Source organism: Sciurus carolinensis, chromosome 4, assembly GCF_902686445.1.
Source record: "Sciurus carolinensis chromosome 4, mSciCar1.2, whole genome shotgun sequence".
NCBI lineage: Eukaryota > Metazoa > Chordata > Mammalia > Rodentia > Sciuridae > Sciurus > Sciurus carolinensis.
The window spans coordinates 72,278,862-72,300,190 of NC_062216.1; the positions used below are offsets into that span (position 1 = coordinate 72,278,862).

General features: G+C 42.8%; 1 protein-coding gene across 1 annotated transcript; it reads right to left on the reverse strand.

Annotated features, from left to right (window-relative positions):
- Positions 1-353: 353 nt before the first annotated feature.
- Znf384 (zinc finger protein 384) lies at positions 354-20,533 on the reverse strand. Its single transcript, XM_047549691.1, is given in 14 exon segments — positions 354-475; positions 702-777; positions 779-1,156; positions 1,698-1,856; positions 2,927-3,005; positions 4,519-4,613; positions 4,615-4,702; positions 5,386-5,528; positions 5,530-5,613; positions 9,849-9,945; positions 10,825-11,041; positions 11,651-11,888; positions 12,205-12,275; positions 19,816-20,533. Coding segments are annotated over 13 exon segments (1,842 nt in total). The 5' UTR covers positions 12,271-12,275; positions 19,816-20,533.
- Between the last annotated feature and the right edge of the window lie 796 nt (positions 20,534-21,329).

The window sequence follows — 21,329 nt, forward strand, 5'->3', positions numbered from 1 at the left end:
AGTACAGGGCCTTCATTGGCAGAGAAGAGGGAAAGGTTCTGAGGGAAACCATAACCCACACTTCTAAGTTACCCTTGACCACCTGGGGAATCTCTGGCCCCTTGGGGACCACATCTCAGCCCTTGCCCCTTATAAATAAAAGGAGGTATAATCCCACCTAAATCTTCTACCAGCAGTAGGTAGGAAATGAAGTGAGACCATGTAGGAGAAGAAAATGGCTCTCAGGGGTTGGGGTAATGCAAAACAAACAAACAAACAAAAAAAAACCACCTCTATTCTTTTGCAGGCAAGCATAGGACAGGAGGCTGGTTACATTTGGAGCTCCCTTCTCTGTTATCTGGGAGAACCAGCCTCTAGTCTTCTTTCAGCCTGAACTTGAGGATGAGGGAGAGGGTAAGTGCCCACACCAGATAAGTTTCCGTGAGGTCACAGCAAATCCTTCCCTTGAGCACCAACCCCAAATTTAAAAGCTTTGCTGGGGGGGAAGTGGCGATGAGAGGGGGGCACTGCTGGATGACCCAATCAGCTCAGTATCCTTGGTGAATCAGGAGGGCTGATGTTCCTTTTGAAGAAGAGTTGAAAATAATGATGGTATCTTGTAAAGGAAAGCTGTGCCTGAGGCCCAAACAGATGGTGCCAAGGCTTGTCACAGAAGAGGACTTTTCCCAAGAGGAGTTGGAGAAAGAAGAGACCAGAACTACTTTCTCCTATTCCCAATGGGTGGCAGCACGGATCTCTAGAGCTGGCCAGGTGCTCCACCTGGATGGTGCTGGTGGTGGACAGTGAGGCAGATGTCCTTATGATGCTCCGCCGTCTTATAGGGGGTCAGGTCAAAGGAACACTGGGGTGGAGGGTTGGGGTTGCTGTCCCCACCACCCCCACCCTGGGGGGCTGCCCCAGGGGACTGGAAGTGTGGTGGCTGTGGCTGCTGTTGTTGCTGTTGCTGCTGCTGTGATGCCTGGGAGGCCTGGGCTTGGGCTTGGGCTTGGGCTTGGGCTTGGGCTTGGGCCTGGGCCTGGGCCTGGGCTTGAGCTTGAGCTTGAGCTTGAGCTTGGGCTTGAGCCTGGGCTACTGCTGCTGCTGCTGCTGCTGCCTGAACTTGTTGCTGGAGATCAGGAGGGTTGTGTTTGCGCATATGTTTCATAAGGTATGTTTCCTGAAGGAGATGGTAAAAAATTGAGGGATGAAGATGAAAGGAAAGATTATTTTGTTAACAAGCATCCTGGGCTCTTACTCTGTGATAAGTATAGTACCTTTAGACAGAGAGAGATTCTGGAGCTGGAAACAGGCAGAACTCAAATAGCACTTTCAGTGCTCACTGCTGGGTAAAAAGAAAGGGCGCCTTTATAAGGCACTGTGGACAGTCAACTGGCAGAGGGAAAAGTTGCCATTTTTCTCAAATATATCTCAATCTAGCAACTTCACAACCTTTTTCTGCAGTCTAATGGAAAATACCTACCTGAAATATTTCTCCCCACATTTCAAGTGGCTTTACTTTGCCTCATGTTTAAGAAGAATCATTGTTTATTACTTTTTATAGGCTTAGGGGATCAGGCATCCCTTATGTCCCTCACATAGGGGCCTTATTATTGGAATTACATTTTGCTGCAAAAGATCTTTAGCCAAAAAGAAGGGGTAGAGTGAATTGGTTTCTTATAGGGCTATGAGGAAGGCAAGGGAAGAAACTGAGCACTCACCGATGTATATGCCCGACTACAGATAGTGCAGGTGTACACCTTGGCGTGCTTCACCGTATGCGTAGATAGGTGCACCTCTAGTGAGGCTGCATCTGTGTACGCCCGATGACAGTTGTGGCACTTGAAGGGTTTATCTTTATTGTGCTGCCGTCTGTGGGACTGAGAAAAATCAGAAGAAACCAGGAAGGGTAATGAGTGCACTGTGCTCTCCCCTCCTGCCTCCTTAACTTTTATGGAAAACCGTGAGGTGAGTACCAGGCTTTCAACTTCGCTTTCCATGTGAAGAGAGAAATTGCTTCAAATGAACTTCTCAATCTAGAGGCTAAGAGCAGAAACATACCTCACACAGCACATACCAGAATCTGCAAGTTAGAATGAAGACTTACACCTGTTCTCCCTCTTACAGCAGTTCTTAAAAGTGAGACATGAGGATCTCTATGGAATACAAGGACCTTTTCAGGGGCCCTTAGTATCAAAATTCTTTTCAAAATATAGTGTTTGTCTTTTCACTCTTGTTCTCTCAAAATTGTATAGAGATTACATGATGTGTGACATTGCAACAGACTGCATATAGCAGATGTGAACACATATTCCCAGCTTCAGTTAAGCCAGGCATTAAAGGAACTTGCAAAAATGTAAAACAAAGTCATTCTTCCCACGGAGTTCTTTCTGAAGGATTTTGGACTAGTTGTTTATGTTGACCGGCAATGGGTTCATACATTTTTTTTTAAAGGATTACTGAATATTTTTCAAGTTTCTAGGTTTCATGATATTTACATAGACAGCTATTGCCCACATAAACCAAAGCTCTTTGAGTTTTTTGGTAATTTTTTACCTCCCCACCCCCGCCCTAGTGCCAGAGGCCTGAGCATGCTAAACAAGTGCTCTACCACTGGGCCACAACAAGCCCCTAAGTAGTTTTGTTCTCCACCCCACCCCAGAAAGAAGCATGAGAGTTTTCTTCCTTTCTTTTAAAGTTATTGTCTTTTTTTTTTTTTTAATACCTTTTAAAGTTTATTTTTATGTGGTGCTGAGGATTGAACCCAGTGCCTCTCACATGGTAGGCAAGTGGTCCACCACTGAGCTACAACTGAGGCTGAGCAGCCTCAGCCCTAAGCATTTCTTAAAAGTAAAACAGTCCCGAAAAGTTTGAGAACCACTGTATAGTTAAATGTTGCTCTGATCCCAATCTCAGACTCAAGGTCTTACACAGAGGTAAGAACATTTACCTGCAGGTTGGAGAGTTGTGTGAAGGCTTTCTCACAGCCTGGGTGTGCACATTTGTATGGTCTATCACCGGTGTGGATTCTGCACAGGATGAGAGAAGAAGAAAGACAATGGATGTCAGCAAGGCCACTTACAGTAAGACTTCCTCCAGTCATCCTTAGGTTCCCTCCTGAGGAAGTTCATCAGATATGCTTGCAGGAGGCACCAGCCTTAGTTCCTCTCTGAACAGAAACAGATTGTAATGCCTGATTTCTAGGTACTGCCTACATCATTCAGCTCAAGGTAGTCCCCCTTTCTGCTAGGGGAGGAGGAACTGAGGCCTTAGCACCCAGGAAACAGGCCGTTTACAATTTGGCATACATTTCTGCTCCTATAATAACTGTCCTAATAAATATTCAGAAACAAAGCAAAAACAATAGCAAAGAAAAAGAAAAACATTACAATACTTCTCTGGCCCCCACCCTACAGCCAGAAGCTCTTCAGCCTTGAGTATCACTTCGAAAGAAAGTTCTGGTATCAAAGAAAAGCAGTTAAGCTGATTGTAGAAAGTAGCAGTTATATAAATGAAAACTTATGGAAACTCCTAGGGACTTTCCCCATTCCAGCCCACTAATGGCAGGAAATGCCAAGGCTAGTAGCAATTTGACCTCTTTCCCAAATGCCGCAGGATCCTTTGCTATGATAAGCCTAGGACATGAGGGTACTGACACCTGCTCCTTATCAGGCACTTCAGAACCATCCCTGTGACCAGGTACTTTTCTGGACCTCTGGTATAAAAACCTCAAAAATATCACAGAATATGTCTCTTTCTTACAAAGAAAACCTGACTCCTCAAAGCAAAATATCTGATCATTATGAGATGAGAATATCACATCTATGAGAAGCCAGGTGAGATGGACTATGGCCACTTAAGAGTCTGGACTGCAGTTCAACTTGAGATACCACCGAAGAAGACCATCAGCTCTTCCAGTTGGCAGTTTCCCTTCTAATTCCAGATTCATGAGATAAACAGTGTGTATCCTTATGAAGCAGGAGCTTTTTCATTTTCTGTGTGCCGGTTCTGTGTGAATATTTAGTTTTGTTCTTTACTCCTGATATCCCTTGGAGCCTTGTTTGTTGCTGTGGGTATCACAGGCTGGTGCCAGATAATGTCTGATTTTATCTCCCATTCATAATTGATGCTCTGAGGGCTAGAGGTATGGTCTTCTCCAATCAAATGCCTCTGCTTTGGCACCAAGGAGGAAATCTTGCAGGATCCGTGCACAGTTATTTTCACAGAGGGAAATAAAGGAAAGAAAAGTTGTTTTTGCTCCAGGTGTGTCTCTTCATCTCATCCGTCAGGGAATATCATATAGTCAATGTATTTCCCCAGCACAGTCCTTGCCCCAGAAAAGTTTGCTTAACATCCACTTGAGTCTCCAATGTTGTCGCTTGGTCTTCTCTCTCTCAGATGCCAGCCATGTTCTCCAGTCATGTTCTCCTCCAGCAAGGTCTCTCCCCCGCCCCCCGCATGCGGGTTGTTGTGTGTGTCCGGGGCGGGGGTGGGGAGGGCATGCCAGCGGGGCGGGGTCAGTAGCCCGCCACTCTCCCTTACCGTGTGTGCTGCTGGAGGTGGGAGAGCTGGCGGAAGGCCTTCTGGCAGTAGGAACAGTTGTAGGGCTTGGCCCCCGAGTGGATACGGAGGTGCTGGGGCCAGGTAGGAGGTGTTGGCGAAGGTCTTGGAGCAGTGCGGGCACTTGGGGGGCTTGATGGTCTCCGTGTGCATCTTGGAGTGGATCCTGCCGGAGAGGAGAGGAGGGAAGGGGGGAGGAGGAAGCAGTTCGACACCACGGGCTCAGCTCTCTGCTGGGTGAAATGATGTTGCTTGACGGATGACAGCACCCCCTCCTCCCTCCTCCCAAACACGCTCCGGCCTGGAGAGGCTAATGAAGAGAAACCCAGATCTAGATTGCTGCTGATCCTAAGTCGGTGGCTAAAATGGCAGTGAGATGATGAAGAACAACCCATGGCTCCTGGTAACCTTAAAATAATCAGTCTCATCAACCCTTGGCTTTCTCCTAAGTTTACACACTCACCACAGATACCCTGCTTCCAAATAGTAATCTGAACAAAGACAATACCGCCTGTTCCCCATGACCTGAAGTTGAATGCACACCTGGGATCTGAACTGAAGCATATAGTAAAAGCAGGGCCTTCTCTGCAGAAGATTTTCCAAACACAGACATAGAAAGAAACCACAAAAATTTTCCAGACTTTGGAATTGGAAACCACAAATTCAAGAACCCCCACAACTGCTAGGACATGTAGTTTGTTTTCATAGACAGTAACAGAAGAGACTTGTATCTCAAAGGGAAAAGGTTAAGAAAGAAGAATACACATGGAAAGAGTAATCAGTCCAAGCAATATGGCCTTGAGGACAAGTTCACAGCCAGTGGTGGGGTAAAACCAAGAGCAGCCTTACCGGGTTGTGCTGCTGAAGGTGGGAAGCTGGCGGAAGGATTTCTCACAGAAGTTACAACTATAGGGCTTAGCCCATGAGTGTATACGGATGTGCTGGGCCAGGTAGGAGCTGTTGGCGAAGGTCTTGGAACAATGTGGGCACTTGGTGGGGCTTGGTCTCGGTGTGTGACTTGGAGTGGATCTGCATCTTCTCGACTCTTGAGTAGAATGTCAGTGAGCACATCCGCACCTGGGCCAAATAGGGTAACGGTTAGAGAAGAATCCTTCTCACCAAGAGGCCATTGCTGAACCCTCCCCTCAACTTCCAAGAGAAGCCTATCTAATCTCTCTCATATTAACTATATTATGAGGTCCTCGAGAGTAAAAACTTGTTATTATTCATCTTTATAGCTTAAGTTTCTAACAGTGACCAGAACATTATAAATATTCAGTAAATGTTTGCTGAATGACTGGACTCCTAACTGTGCAAAAAACAGAATTCAACCCTAGTAAGACAGAAAAAATATTACAGGATTTGGGTGAATGTGAATTTCACTGGGCCAGAAATATCAGATATCAGTTCATCTGAATTCAAGCTTTAAATGAACTCCTTCCCCCAATTTCCCCATATATAAAGTCTGTCCCTCATTATTCCTCAACCCTCCTAGATGGAAATGAAGAACTGATTAAATTCTACCCTGTCTTCACAGATAATTATCTTCCTCAGATTTTCCCCTACTTCCTTTTTGGCAATGATTCCTAGAGAGATAAGGGTGGGGATGTTTAATAATTATTTGGAGGGGCTTTACCAAAACATATGTCTAGCCTCTATCCAGTAGGTGACATTCCATCAATCACCTATCCCCCATACCCAACCTCCTGGCAATACTGTGAGAACCACTTTTGCAATAAGACAAGTTAACTGCAGGGGGAACAGGTTGTACTCCTCAAGTCTTTAGGAGAAAGAAGTTTGCAAAAAATTGATTTTCCCATGCTAAACCTCTTTCCTAGCACATGAAGCTACCGTCTGCACTTTGGGGTAACATCAATAGTACCCAATGCACTTTTCACTCATCATCAACCCAAGCTGGTGATCCTCCTTCTTCCTCTGACACTGTCCAAAAAAATCAAATAAGGAGATCTTTGCATGAATTAAGTCACAACTCTTTAGACTTTACTGGATAAAAGCTATTTACATATGGAACCCTGTCATTTTTGTGAATAACTCATTAGTCCCCAAAGTTGAGCTAGCAGGAAGAGCAGTGGCTTGGGAAAGCCAGGTGACTAGGGCAAACTCTTCTTTGGGTACTCCCCACTTTATTCATTCGTTTGTTCATTCATTCATTCAAATATATTCACAATGCTTTTATTTTACTTATTTATTTTTAATGTGGTGCTGAGGATTGAACCTAGTGCCTCACATGTGCCAGGCAAGTGCTCTACCACTGAGCTACAGCCCCACCCTTATCTTTATAAAGAGGGGTTTGGGATGGGGGGGAGGTGATGACTGCAGCATTTTTTCCATTTCAGGAACATTTCTTAGAGGATAACTGAAATCCAGACTAAAAAGAACATCAAGTTCCACAAAGAAAAATTTTTATAACTGTTAGTGTAGGCATGGTCCCTATAGTAAGGATTTTACTAAAATTCCAATCATTAATACCATTATCCTTTTTTTCTACTTACATAGTAATTCTGAAAGAAATCTGACTTTTAGTTTATTAATCTGAGAGGCCCAGTCACTGCATGAGAAAGGGGAAGGTTCTATTTATAATTAGCATGGTCCACAGGACATAACCAATAGTTTTTAGTACTGGGGATTTAACCCAGGGGCACTTTACCTCTGAGTTACATTCCCAGTCCTTTTTATTTTGAGACAGGGTCTTGCCAAATTGTTTAGGCCTTCACTAATTTACTAAGGTTGCCCTTGAACTTGCAATCTTCCTGCCTCAACCTCCCAAGCTTTTGGGATTACTGGTGTGTGTCACCATGCCCAGTTAGATCTCAATTTTCTAGTCTGTAAAGTGGAGGGATTAGTTTTTGTTGCTAGAAGGACCAGCAAACACCCAATATAATCAAAGTTGTAATAAAATGGCATTAATGCTAACGGCCTTAGTGTTGATGAATGAGTTTATGCTACCAAGTATTACTAAAACTGAGGTTAGCAAATACACAAAGTGTCACTTGGAGTAACAGTACTAAAGTTGCAAGATAATTTAAAATTTCTCAAGTCAGGTAGAACTCCCCCCACCAACCCATCCCAGTGCTGGGGATGGAACCCATGTCACTACACATGCTAGGCAATAGCTCTACCACTGAGCTACAGCCCTGGCCAACACGTTCATTTTAATTCAAGTAAAATCTCAATTTGTGTGTGAGGGTGTTCAACACACAACTGTACTCTTAGTGTAAAAGTTAACTATAAAAAAGAAAATATTCCTCTTCATTGAAGGTTCCAATTAGATAAGAATCTGAAAAAATAAATAATGGACTGGCAACAGAATGAACAGTCTCAAAGGTACTAGATATAATAATGATGACAATTATGATAATAATAGTTGCCATTTGGTGGTATCCCTGATTTTGTACTTTAGTTACTTGTTTCTACTCTTCACAACAACCCAGGAAGTAGCATCCCTGTTTTACAGAAAGGAACACAAAGGTTCAGAAAGCAAGTAATTTATAAAAGGGCAGTTACTCACTACAAAACCATGATGCTGACCTAAGACAAGATTCCTGACACTGACAGTACTCAAGCAGAGGCTTGACAATCATCTACTAGGTGACGGAACTGGCCTACGTGGCCATTAAAGTACAAACTGAACATCCCTAATCCAATAATCCAAAAATCTGAAATGCTCCAAAATAAAAAACTTTCTGAGTACTCATATGACACCACAAGTGGAAATTTCCAAACCCACCCTCAGGTGACAAGTTGCAGTCAAGATGCAGGCTGAAAATGTATAAAATTACTTTCAGGCTCTGCAAATAAGGTATATAAGAAATACAAATAAATTTCATGTTAAGACATAGGTCCATCCCCAAGATATCTCATCATGTATATGCAAATATTCCAAAATCTGAAAAACTTGAAATCTAAACACTTCTGGGTCTAAAAATTTTGGATAAGGGATTATTCTAACCTGTTATTTCCAACTCTGAAATATTATGAAGCCAAATAAGAGTTAAGGTTCTCTAAGGCAGGGTGTTGGGTGATTGGAAAGAAATCTGACTTAGGAGAGGTGTGGCAATAGGCAGATGGCAGAGGATAGAAAAGCCAGCACTCCAAACCACTGGATGCAGTGCTCCAGGGGCACCATTCACATCCTTCATAGTAAGAATGGTGTCCTTGGAGACATAAAATGCAGTAGTCTTGGTTACAATAACTACTCTGAATTCTCCTACTTTTTTCTGATGCTTAAAAAATTTCAAATACCCTTCTTTTTCCTTCAAAACACTTCCACGTGACAGATGAGGGTGTGACCAATTTTCCCATTTCACAGATGGCAACAAAGACAAATTGTCTTGCCCAGAGTAACAGAACCTAATTCCCTCAGGCCAGTCAAGTGCTACTAGCCATTGGAATGCAGTTAGTTGACCCACACCTGCATCAAAATTGGGATCCTTTGTGATTAAAGAGTTCTTTGGAACTTCAGTTCTGAGATTCTGAATGAATTCTGTTTACCAAGGATACAATTAGTTATTATTCAATTTCAAAGTTCTCTTTAGTCACTTGAGTGTGGGGTCTTTCAGGAATTCCAAAATCATTGAGGGTGCAGAAAGTCCTAACAGGCTTCCTTCCAACTGTACATTCACATTTTTTTTAATACATAGTTTGGGAAGTTCAGAGGTAGTTCTAATGTGGGTCCAAAAAACAAACAAATGTAGAAACTGAATACAGAATCAGAAGACTGCAATTTGTCAGAAGGGCTTCACAGGTGTTAAGAGACCTCCCTCTACTCCTACATTTTATACAGATGTATCTCCATGTCACTATGACCTCATTATTTTAAGTAAACACATAAATCCGGATTTCTAGATAAAAGGGATTTTATGAGGTGATATATATAAATATGCCTTTAAATGAATCAAACTTATCAGGTACCTTTATAATATGATATGATGTAAACATTTTCCAGGAACACTTTTATTGTATAAAGTGGGATACACCTGTAATAATAAAGCTGCAATGAACTTTCAGATTATGAGCTGGAATTCTGCAGTGCTTGATACTTTCTGCATAGCAACACTCCTCTCATTTCCATGCATAACAAGGAACTTAAACACTGTAGTTGTGGCTACTCTCCATAGTAAAACTATACAACACAAACAAAATGCTAAGTGATGACTACTTCTTAACTTTCTATTGAAGTTCCCAACATTCCATAGCTTATCTGAGATATACTCCCAACAAATGGGAGTTACAAACATAATTCTCCCCATTTTACAGATGAGGAAACTGAGGCCCAGAGAGGGGGAAAGGACTTGCCCAGGGTCACACAGCAAGTTCGTGGTGGAGCCGGGAACTGAATCCATGAGCCCAAGGCTCTGTCCATTTCCTGTGCCGCAGTTCCCTTCGCTCCTAAAATGGGAACAACATTGCCCATCTCGGTACACTAAGGACAGACCCCGTCTCCCAGCCATGCACATATGCCCCTGTCTGCATCAAAGCTATGATAGTGATCATCCCACTCTGCGTATTGGGACCAATCTCCCCAAACCCACTAGGGTCCCTGATAGCTCTCAAGAGTATAACAGATTTTCCACTTTCAAAGGACAGGAGTTTACTTATGTAATTATTTTTGCATAGTATATGCAAATATGAATATAATGCTTTTTGGTAACAGACAACTTAAGAGAAGGTAAAGGATGAAAATGACTTCCACAAATTAAAAATGAGCAGTCATTTTATAACATATTTCAAAAGGGGGAGGCTTCCTATTCCCCTCACTTTTTTATGTAGACCCCTCCCATCATCCCAACCATGCAGGATCAGGTGGACTCCAGTGCTCAAACATGGTCCAGGAGCTGGTGGATGGCACACAGGTAAGTTTAAGTGCTTACCAAAAAGTTTTCTGTTTTTTTTTTTTTTTTTAAAATAGGAATGGGAAATGCAGAAAGCAAAAAAGAGCTGCAGAGTCTTAAATCCAGTCTAAAGCATTATTACAAGAGAGAAACTCTCCTGTTACTCAAAAATAATCAAGGCTGATGACCACCATAACGAGGGATATTAAAAAAAAAAAAAAAAAAAGGAAGTTAGGATAAAAGAGGTCTGCACCCTGGGGGAACAGCCACTAGAGCGGTGCCAGCAGCTCTGCCTTCCTACCCCATGACAGAACATCTGACATGCAAGTTGCTCTGAGGTGGAAAGCTGTCAAGAATATAGAGCCTGATCAGGGCAAGACATAGGGGAAGCTGAGACAATGACCCTCACCCCATCCTGCTCCTGGCTGATTCCTACCTGTAGGTTTTGCCGTCTTTCTGATGGTCATCATCATCCTCAGGGGAGAGGACATAAGGGTCATTCATCTCAGGTAGCCCTGATTCCAGCATTCGCTTCTTCTTGCGGCCCCGGGGGGGCTTAGGAGCCACATTGCCACCTCCACCACCACCTCCACCTCCTTCCTCAGTTAGGGTTGATGCTACCTTCTTGGAGAGGTCAGGGACCACCTGCAGGGCTTGTGAGCCAGGGGGAAGAGCGGAGACAATCATAGGAGCCGAAATGGGGAAGGTCTGAGCTGATGAGGCTGTGGTCACAAGAGAGCCTGAGGGGGATGTGATTACCAAACCAGGACCTAAGATTGGGGGGAAAAAAGGAGATGGTGTCATGTTGTTCAGTCCTAATACTAATCCTATTTCATATTATTCCCCCCAAATTGTTGTCTAATTAACCCCTCACCACCACCACCCCATCCCATAGTATATACAGGAAACCCCAAACCCTATTGAAAAATAATGGTCTCCTAACCCCTGTCCCCACCCCCCTGGTAACAGTGAGATTTACCCCTTGATTGACTCCCTTCTCTTCTCCACCTCTGAGAACAGGAGACTCCTTGATTCAGAGAAGGAAAGAATGTCACCTCCTCAAAGGCAGGGACCGCATCTTCTACTTCTTTGTATCCCCCACAATGCCTAGCACATTGCTAGGCACACAGTAGGCACTTAATAAAAATTTGATTGAGCAATCAAACACATATCCCACTCCCCATGTCCTCGGAGCCCTCCAGCCTGGGGTACTGATCATGGAAGATCAACACCTCAGATTGGAGAAGAGCAGAGGTGCTCACCAGCAGTCATCAGTCCTGTAGACGGCACAGGGACCACCGTAATATTCTGGGTAACGGATGCCTGGCTGTGTGGGGTCAGCTGGTCTGACTTGGACTCTGTGTCCATGCTGATGCCTGAGGGCAGGGACACTGAGGCAGGCACTGTCAGCAAGGTGGGGTAATGAGGTGGAGCCAGACCACAGCCCTTCTCTGGCAACAGCTGATCCTTCATCTTATTGATGAACATTGTGTTCTCAATCTGAAAGGAAAGGAAGGGGGAGAGGAACGCCCTCTTCAGACTGAGAGAGTCTGAATTTTGCCTGTTCCCTAAACATTTTCAGTGTCTGTCCTCCTTAGAGATCAAGGAACAACTAGTTAATATCTTTGGACTTCCATACAGAAACCAAAAGAGAAACACTATATAATTCTCAGTGATGGAGGACTCAGTGAAACAGCATGTGGTTTATCTTGTTTCAGTCTTCACAGTAATAGAACCTACTTACTCAGTAACAGAACTTACTACTCACTAGTTGGAAAAAAGTATGTATGGGGGGACAGCAGAAAACATCACTTACCTGTCCTGAGACTGTGGGGATAGAAGGCCAAAAGTATGGGTTAGAATTGAAGTGAGATTCTTCCATTCTACCTGAAGAAAGAAAGAGAGACCATATTATACCCTGGAATAAAACTGAAGAAGCTTACAGAGGAGAGATGAGGGGTTCCTAGTCTCTCCTTTGGCACCTGACCACATGGCTGGGAATTAGCAGTCAAGACTTTAGTGTCTAAAATACTAATTCCCTTGGTTGGAGCTACTCAGTATTATATCCCCACCCAACAGAGACTATCTTGGTTAATGCTTGTGACAAAACTTACACACATCTCACTAAGTCACAGAATGTTTGCAAAACCCCAAAGAAACAGAATTGGTATTATTTTCCTTTGTTGACAAGAAGAGAAATGAGGTCAAGAGAGAGAAAGGTCACAAAAAGCAAACCACTGAGTGGCTTGAAAATAGCCTAGGTACTGTTCCCCCTTTCCCTTATCCCTTACATCCAAATTCTTCGAAATAAAAATTTTGAGATTTCCAATCAATATGTACATAGTTCTGTGCATCTTGAAAAGTTTTCAGACAAGAACACAACATGTCCAAGGAACTACAATAATGAAATTGGCAGAAATTGGAACCAAGGTACTTTTCTGAGTTATCAAGCTACATGGGGACAACACCACACTGATCTCACCCAAATCAAAGGACATTTGTGGTGTTTCATTGGATACAAAACAGTCTGAGCTGAGAAGTGGGAACCAAGGAACTACCAGTTTTAAAAAGTTCTGGTGAGAGCAGTTAACACTCTGGATTTCCACCTAAAGAGACTTAGAAAAGTACTAGATTCCTGCTTTTTCAAATTCTTCTCAGTATGCAGGTGATAAGCTTAAAACTAAGAAAAAGCAAGGAAAATAACCCCTCAGAATTACACAGTCAAGTCACAGATGAGTAGAGAATCCAGGCATCCTACCCCTATCTTCTTTGATCACTTTCCCAAGGGAGGCTTAACTGGCAGTATGTTGGTCAAGAATAGTTTTCCCGAATCCTGAACCATGAAAGATGCAATCCCACAAAAAGCCAGGTTAGGAAAGAGTATGAGACTGGTGGAATAAAGAAACAAGGACCAGAGCTGGGACTGTGGCTCAGTGGAAGAGTACTTGCCTAGCATGTGTGAGGCACTGGGTTCAATTATCAGCACTGCACATAAATAAATAAAATAAAGGTCTATCTACAACTAAAAAAAAAAAAAGAAGCAAAGAACAGCAGAAGTAAATGTTATTGCTGGGTGCAGTGGCGCAGACCTGTAATCCCAGTAGCTCAGATGACTGAAGCAGGAGGACTGCAAGTTCAAAGTCAGTCTGAGCAACTCAGCAAGACCCTGACTCAAAATAAAAAATAAAAAAGGTTGGGAACGTGGCTCAGTGGTTAAGCACCCCTGGGTTCAATCCCAAGTATTTAAAAAAAAAAAAAAAAAGTAAACATTATCGCCAAAGAAATGATCAATGTTAAGGAGAGGGAAATACCAAGTTTCTGATTTGATTACACATTAGTACAGGTATTAGATTATCACACTGTACCTCGTAAATATGTACAATGCTTATATGTCAATTACAAAAAATTAATCACCATTCCACTACTCTGAGGCCAGAGCAACCAAAGTTCAGGTGGGGAAAGGAAGACCTGTGATGTACAGTGGCTATGACATCACTGAGGAATATGCTGAATTGTATAACAAGACGAAGAGGAGCAGGGGAGACAGGCACAGAACTGAGTTCAAGTAGTGAGGTAACTGGGAAGGACCTCCAACAAAGTCAAAGTCAAAAGGATTAATGTTGTGTGAAACTGTCACATATTTGATGCATTCCTCTCTTGCTACATTTTAGTAAAAGCAGATTGAGCCAGTCATGGTGACACATGCCTGTAATCCAGCTACTTAGGAGGCTGAGCAGGAGGATCATAAATTCTAGAGGCAGCTCTTAACATTGCTTTGTTCCTTAACCTTCTCCAGAAGGATGATGACAATTTTTGCTTTATTAGCACCCTCATTTTTCATACAAAACATTCATACAAAAAACATACAAAGGGAAGATATCTATTTCAGATTAATTTTTCTTTTTCTTTTTTGGTATTAGAGATTAAACCCATAGGTGCTTTTACCAACTGAGCTATATCCCTATCCTTTTTATTTTTTATTCTGAGACAGAGTCTCAAGGAGTTGAGCAGGCTGTTCTAGAACTTATGATCCTCCTGCTCAGCCTCCTAAGTAGCTGGGATTACAGGCATGTGTCACCATGCCGGGCTCAATCTGGCTTTTACTAAAATGTAGCCAGAGAGAGGAATGCATCAAATATGTGACATTTTCACACAACATTAAGTAACAGAGGATCAGCTACAGGCAAATCCTGTTTCCTTAGTTATAAAATAGAGCTGTTCTTCAATACTCCCAGGGTACTGGTTACAAAGGCCTATGAATACTCAAATCCACAGATAGTCAGTCATTTACAAAATAGTGTAATGTTTGCATATAACTTAGGTAGAAAGAATGCACACTTAATGCAATATAAAAGCTATGTAAGTAGTTGTTATACTATATTGTTTAGGGAATAATGACAAGAAAATGTTCAATACAAAAAACACCACCTTAGGCCTAACTGTACAGTACATGTCAGCAACAACACAACATTTTGGTTGAATCCACAGATACTGAGGGTCAACGTAAGAGTAAAACACACATTCCCACACAGGTGGTATGCTACAACTTCCAATCCTAGCTTTAAAAGGGGACTCAATCTGATCAGCTTAAGGGTCCAGGCTAGCAAAACTTTTTGGAAAGCAGTGATCACATATTCATTTGTGTTTTCGAACTGTCCCTGATATAGGATTCATCACCCAAGATGCAATTACATAGTTAATGATTTGAATATCAGTGGACCATATACACATAGGTTTTGACAATGACACTAGAGATACAAATTTAACCCCCAAATCCCTGTTTAATGTTACTTCTAGCTGAGAAAAATTAAATGGACAAGAGGAAACAGTGGTAATGGACAGAAGCAATAAAGGAGAGAATTGGGCTGCAGAGTTAAAGAAAGGTCTGATACATAATTTCTCCTTGATTAAAAAAAAAAAAAAATCAAGGTAGTAGCCAAGTTGGTGGTACACACCTGTAATTCCACATACTTGAGAGCTAAGGCAGGAGGATCATAAGTTCCAAGCTAGCCTAGGCAACACAGTGAAACCCTGCCTCAAAAAATCAATCACTCCAGTCAAGTAAGTAAAAGCAATATGGATGTGAAAATTTAGGAGAAGAAAACTGAGAGTTGAAAATAAGAATGTACCTATACAGAATTCCTATGAACAAGTCCCTCTCCCCAAAGATTACATTCATTTGTATTTTTCTATAAGTAGGCTCAGGTGAAGCAGTTTCTGAGGGAACCTTGTAAATTCTTATAAAGAGAACATACAAAGCAATGTTGGGAGACAATATCACCACTACGGTCATCATCAATATTTATTAAACGTGTATTGTGTCCAAGGAAATGTTTGAGCACCTTACAACTCTTACCATCATTTAATTCCCCCTTAATTCTATAAGGAAGGTACTATAACCCTGATTTTTCAATGAGGAAACGAGAGGTACAGAGTCAAACAGTAAATAGCAGAGTAGGGGATCTGAACCCAGGCATCCAAGATTAGGTAAGGAAAGAGGTTCTACCATCAATCAAACCATATAACTGAAGTTTACATTGTGCTGCTGAGGTTTGATTCAGAAAACTAAAATTTAGAATCTTTCCAGGAACAAATTACATTTTCTTAAGAAATTATATTTCTTAGGTAGTTATTAATAAATGGTTTCAAGATTAAGTTTTTGTTAACAGTAAATGATGTGCAGTTTAATGTTCTCCATCTACATCTTGTGAAAAGCCTCACTTGGTTACCAAAATAACTCATTTTGGAATAATGTAGTCTGAATAAAAAGTTCGACTTGGGGTTGCAGTTGTAGCTCAGTAGTAGTGCTTGCCTAGCATGTGTGAGGGCTCTGGGTTCGATCCTCAGCACCACACCACCACATAAAAATAAATAAATAAAATAAAGGTATTGTGTCCATCTACAACTGCCCTCCCCCCTAAAAAAAGGTCTCCTCTAAAAAAGTCCAGATTTTCCATAGAAAAATAAATAAAAGGTCCCTATATTTGTTGACTACCCAGTCTATTGCTGTTTTGGTTCTGAAGAGAACAAAGCTGAAGGTCACAACGAGAAGTTGGTCCCTGGGACAAGATAAGACTACGTGTCTAAGGGACTTCTAAAATATAGGTCACCCCAAAGGGGGACACATGGAAAACAACCTGCTCACCCAACTACAAGCAATAACTACTACAAAATGATACCTAAAATACCTACATTACTATTCTATCGACAGAATTGACTTAACTACAGAGTACACTTTAAAATGCAATCAGCAATAGAGCCAAGAATGAAGGCTGTTAGAATACAATGTAAATGGTGTTCCCTGGAATTGTGTACAGGATGCCTTGGTGCCAGATCACCCAATACCTGTTTACTGTACATTCTGCTACTTACCCTTTTATTGTTTCATAGAAAAAATTTCATCAAACCATCCAACATGTAAACAGGTACATATCACATTACTACAACCCCAAGTCCAGTAATTTACAGGAAAAATTCATCTCCACACAGAGTGCCAGTTTTGTTTGTGGTTTTTTGTTTTGTTCTGGGTGGTGCTAGGGGTTGAACCCAAGGCTTTTCACATGCTAGGCAAGTGTTCTACTAATGACCTAAACACCCCCTCTCGTTTTTTAAATTTGGAGACAGGGTTTCACTAAAGTACCCAGGCTGGTCTTGAATTTGTGATCCTCTTCCATCAATCTCCCAAGTACCTGGGATGATAGGTGTGCACCACCATACTCAGACTCAGAGTGCCACTTTTGATGATTATACCAACTTTTTTTTTTTTTTTTTAAGTAATGGGTATTAAATTCAGGGTACGTCTACTGAGATACACCCCTAGCCCTTTTCATTGATTTTGATATAGGGTCTACAAAAGCTGGTCTTGAACTTGCACTCCTTCTGCCTCTGCCTTCTGTGTTACTGGAATTATAGGCATGTACCACCATGACTAATCTACCATTAAAAAAAAAAGATCTAATTTGCCCTAGACTGGGAAGGAAGGGGAAGGCTTCTCTTACCATTCCAAAGAACAAAGAAAAAGAAAGGAAAACAGTTCTAATAGGTGGAAAGAAGAGTGCTGTACTGAAAATCAGGTTCTAATTTCAATTTTACTACTGCATCAAGCCTCAACTATTCTATTAATAAGAAAGCAGGTCTATTATAGTTAAGTTAGTACTTTTCTTTCCAGTCTTCAATCTCGAAATCTTGTAAGTACTAGGGAGGTGAAAGAGTGACATTAAGTAATATCCACAAAACACATAGAACATGTACTCTTGCTCCAGAGCTTTGTCCATCTGACCATATCCTTCCACAGTGCCATCAATCATCTGGGGATAAAAGTGTCAAGGCCTCTAATATGTGGTTTTGGCAGGTACTGTGAAGATCACCACCTCTTTCCCACTACTTACTTCTGTTTTTTACTGTTTTAAAAGTAAACATGATTTTCTTTTTCCAAGGAAACAAATTCTCTTAACAAATGCAACCTTGAAGAAATCATGAAGAGAATCAGAGAAATACTTTCACTTGATAAAGACTGTTAGTAATGATTAGTGAAAATTACAAAAAGACCACATAATTACAAAGGAACTACCCAAAAGTAACAGATCTATAGCCTCCAGCTTAGTAATCATCTACAAGTTGTATCAAAAAGACAAAAAACCATCAACTTTAATTCAACTCCAGAAAGAACTAAGACACTATTGTATTGAAAGAAACAATACTAAACATATAATTGCAGAAAGTTTAAAAATATGAGTTCAAGATCATTTTCTTCTCATAAGGAAACAGAATCTCTCTCTTAGGTTCTAAAGACATTCAAGAAGGTCCATTGCAGGGCTGGGGTATAGCTTAGATAACCTAGCATGCCCATGTTCCTAGGTTCTATCCCCAGAACCACAAAAAGAAAAAAAAAAAAAAAAAAAAAGGGAGACCATCCCAGTAGAATTTAGGGCTTTCCTACTATTACCCTGTGAACTCTTTCAATTACAAAATAACCTGGAATACCTTTAGGCCCAATTTGACTAGGAAAGACCACCATACCATAATGCACAAACACAACCACCACATAGTTGGCAATTTCGGTCGGCCCTGCAGCATCTACCCAGGGTACCAATGAACCACTGTGGGAGGGACAACATTGTGGTCCCTCCTTGCCTTGCCTATTATACTCTAAATGACAGATCTGGGAATGTGAGAAAGCAAATACAAGACTGGTGAAGCGAGAAGCTCAGTGGTTGAGCTTGTGATTAGCTTGCCAAGGCCCTGGGCCAATCCCAAGCACCAAAAATAAATAATACAAATTTTTAAAAATGCATAAAGCTGGAGGAAAAGGAATATGTAATATTTAACTAATAATAAACTTCGCTCAGAAAACTATGGGGAATAAATATTATAAAACAGCCTGGAGGGCTGGGGTTGTGGCTCAGTGGTGGAGCATTTGCCTAGCATGTGTGAGGCCCTGGGTTCAATTCTCAGCACCACATATAGATAAATGAATAAAATAAAGGTCCATCAACATCTAAAAACAATATTAAAAAAAAACAAAAAACAAAAAACCCAGGCTGGAATTAGTTCTTAAGACATCTATCACTTGGTTGGGCACAGTGGCAAAGACTTCTAATCCCAGCTACTCAGAAGCTGAGGCAGGAGAACCTAAAATTCAGCCTGGGAAACTTAAAGTCTATCTCAAAAACAAAAATTTAAAAAGGGATTCAATCCCCAGCACCTCAAAACAAAACAAAAAAAAAACAAAACAAAAAAAACCTCTCTAGTTTTATGAACTCTCAACTCAAAACTCTTAAAGAGTCCATACATTACCATTTTCAGTATACCTAAAACTCTATTACCATCAGGTCTCATGCAATGAATTCTCCCTGACTTCTGGAATCTACTTCATACAGTTTTACCCATTTTACTTCGACTACCCAAGAAGTAGCTTTTTTTCTGAAAACTTTACTCTGTCACAACAAATTCAAATAACCCCATGTCACAATTCTAACTACTCAACAGATTCACTTCAAACACTCCACTGGGATATTAAGGATTGGAACCTCACTCTAAAACAGCTCTGCTTGTACCTAATACAGGAAGCAATTCCATAAGCTATACCTATACCATAACAATATGGCAAGTAGGGCCCTTGTGTCCCTAAAGCAGAATAAAATTCTCCTTTGGACAGAATGCAACACTATTCAGTGGTTTCACGTGAGCAATTTCACAGTTCATTCCTGCTGAGTACTAGTGACAATGGAAGGTGACAGGGATACAGTGCCAACTTTTTACACTGAAACCTTTTGGGCACCCTCAAGAAATAATAGGAAATGACTAATTTTTCTCCCCAAAACAAACACCAGTATTACAATTGCTATTAAAGAATTGTTACATTGTCCCCCAAAATTATGACTCCTCCCCCCAAAACAGAAAAATCATTATCCCCAAATTTTCTTACCCTCTCTCTCTCTTCCTCCTGTCGTCTTATTCTTTCTCCTTTCCAGGGCTCCTGAACTTTCTGTGAACAAATTGTCTAGGTTACAGGGGCCAGTAAGGGTGCAGAACTGTGGAGAACCTCAGGAATTCTTTGACTGTCAGCAGGAAGGCAGGCCCACCCGACAACCAACAATTCAAAGATGGAAAGACAGAGTAACAGAAGCTCAGTGCCACCCACTACTAGGTGGATACAAGAGAAATAAATCAATTCTCAGGAACTAAAAAGAACTCTATCACCAGCATCTGGGTTCCCACTCCTAGACTCAGACACTGATTCTTCTTCGTTTTGGGACACGAATAATCAGGGGTCAGAAAACAGAGGAGTTGGAGGAGGAAGAGGATCCCTGCCCCTGAGAAGTGGCTTCAGAAGGCAAAGCTGAGGGCTGGGGGATGCACAAGCCCTTGTGTCAGGCACAGGGCCAAGTTCAGGCCCAGCCACTTCCTCTAGCTTCCCCCCACTTCTACGAGGACTTCGCCCCCTGCCTACCCAAGGCCTTGTGCCAAGAGGTACCTCCCTCAGCCTGCACAGTGGTTTATCTACTGGAGACCTCAGCTGTTCTCCCCAAGATCTTCGCTCCCCTGAGACAGCCCCTGCGAGCTTTCTCCTGATATCACCCCCCACTCCTTCCTCAAGGACCCTTCCTTGGGATGTCCCTCCTTCCCCTCCAGGGAGCTGAACTCTGCCACCCACCAGACAGGCACCCGCCCCCTAAGCCCCCCCATTTCTCCCCATCGCCCGCTCCTCCATAACCACTTCCGGTTCCGGGACGGACACACGTACAGTCACATCGTGGACCCCCCCACCCCCCCCAAGGAAAAGGGGAGGGGGAGGAGCAGAGAGCTTGGCGCGCGCCGGCTGTAGCGGCGCGAGACTCACCCGGCGGCGACGGCTGCGGCGGCGCCAGAGCCGGAGCCAGAGCGCGGGAGGGGCGGCGTTTGCTGGGAAAGGAGGGAGCGAGTGGGGTGGGAGGCTCAGGAGGGGCGAGGGAGGAGGGTGAGCGCGAGGCGGAACGCGCGGGCACGCACTTCAGGCGCGAGACAGACACACACACTCACACGTACGGAATGCGCGCGAGACACCCGCAGGGCGGGGGGCGCGAAGCAGTGGGTGGCCCCCCTCCCTCCTTAACACTTACCCGGAAGTGGTGCTGCAGCTCGTGCTCCCGGGAACCCCAATTCCTACACGCCCCCCTCCCTCCCTCCCTCCCCCCCACAGGCTCAGAGAGGAGTCGCTACGGAGAGAAGGCGGGAGCGCCGGAAACGAAATGGGGGGGGAGGGAGGGAAATAGCTAGGTAGGGGGAGCGGCAATGAGGAAAGGAGGGGGGAGTGCAAAGGCCGAGTCACTTCCGGGAGCGGCCCGAATACATCCGGCGCTTCTAGCGCTCCAGGATACTCAGGGCGGAAGTTACGACAAGTAGGGGCGGAAGTGGCTTCTGCCCAAGAGCAGAACCCTCAGTGAATGTGACGCCGTAACG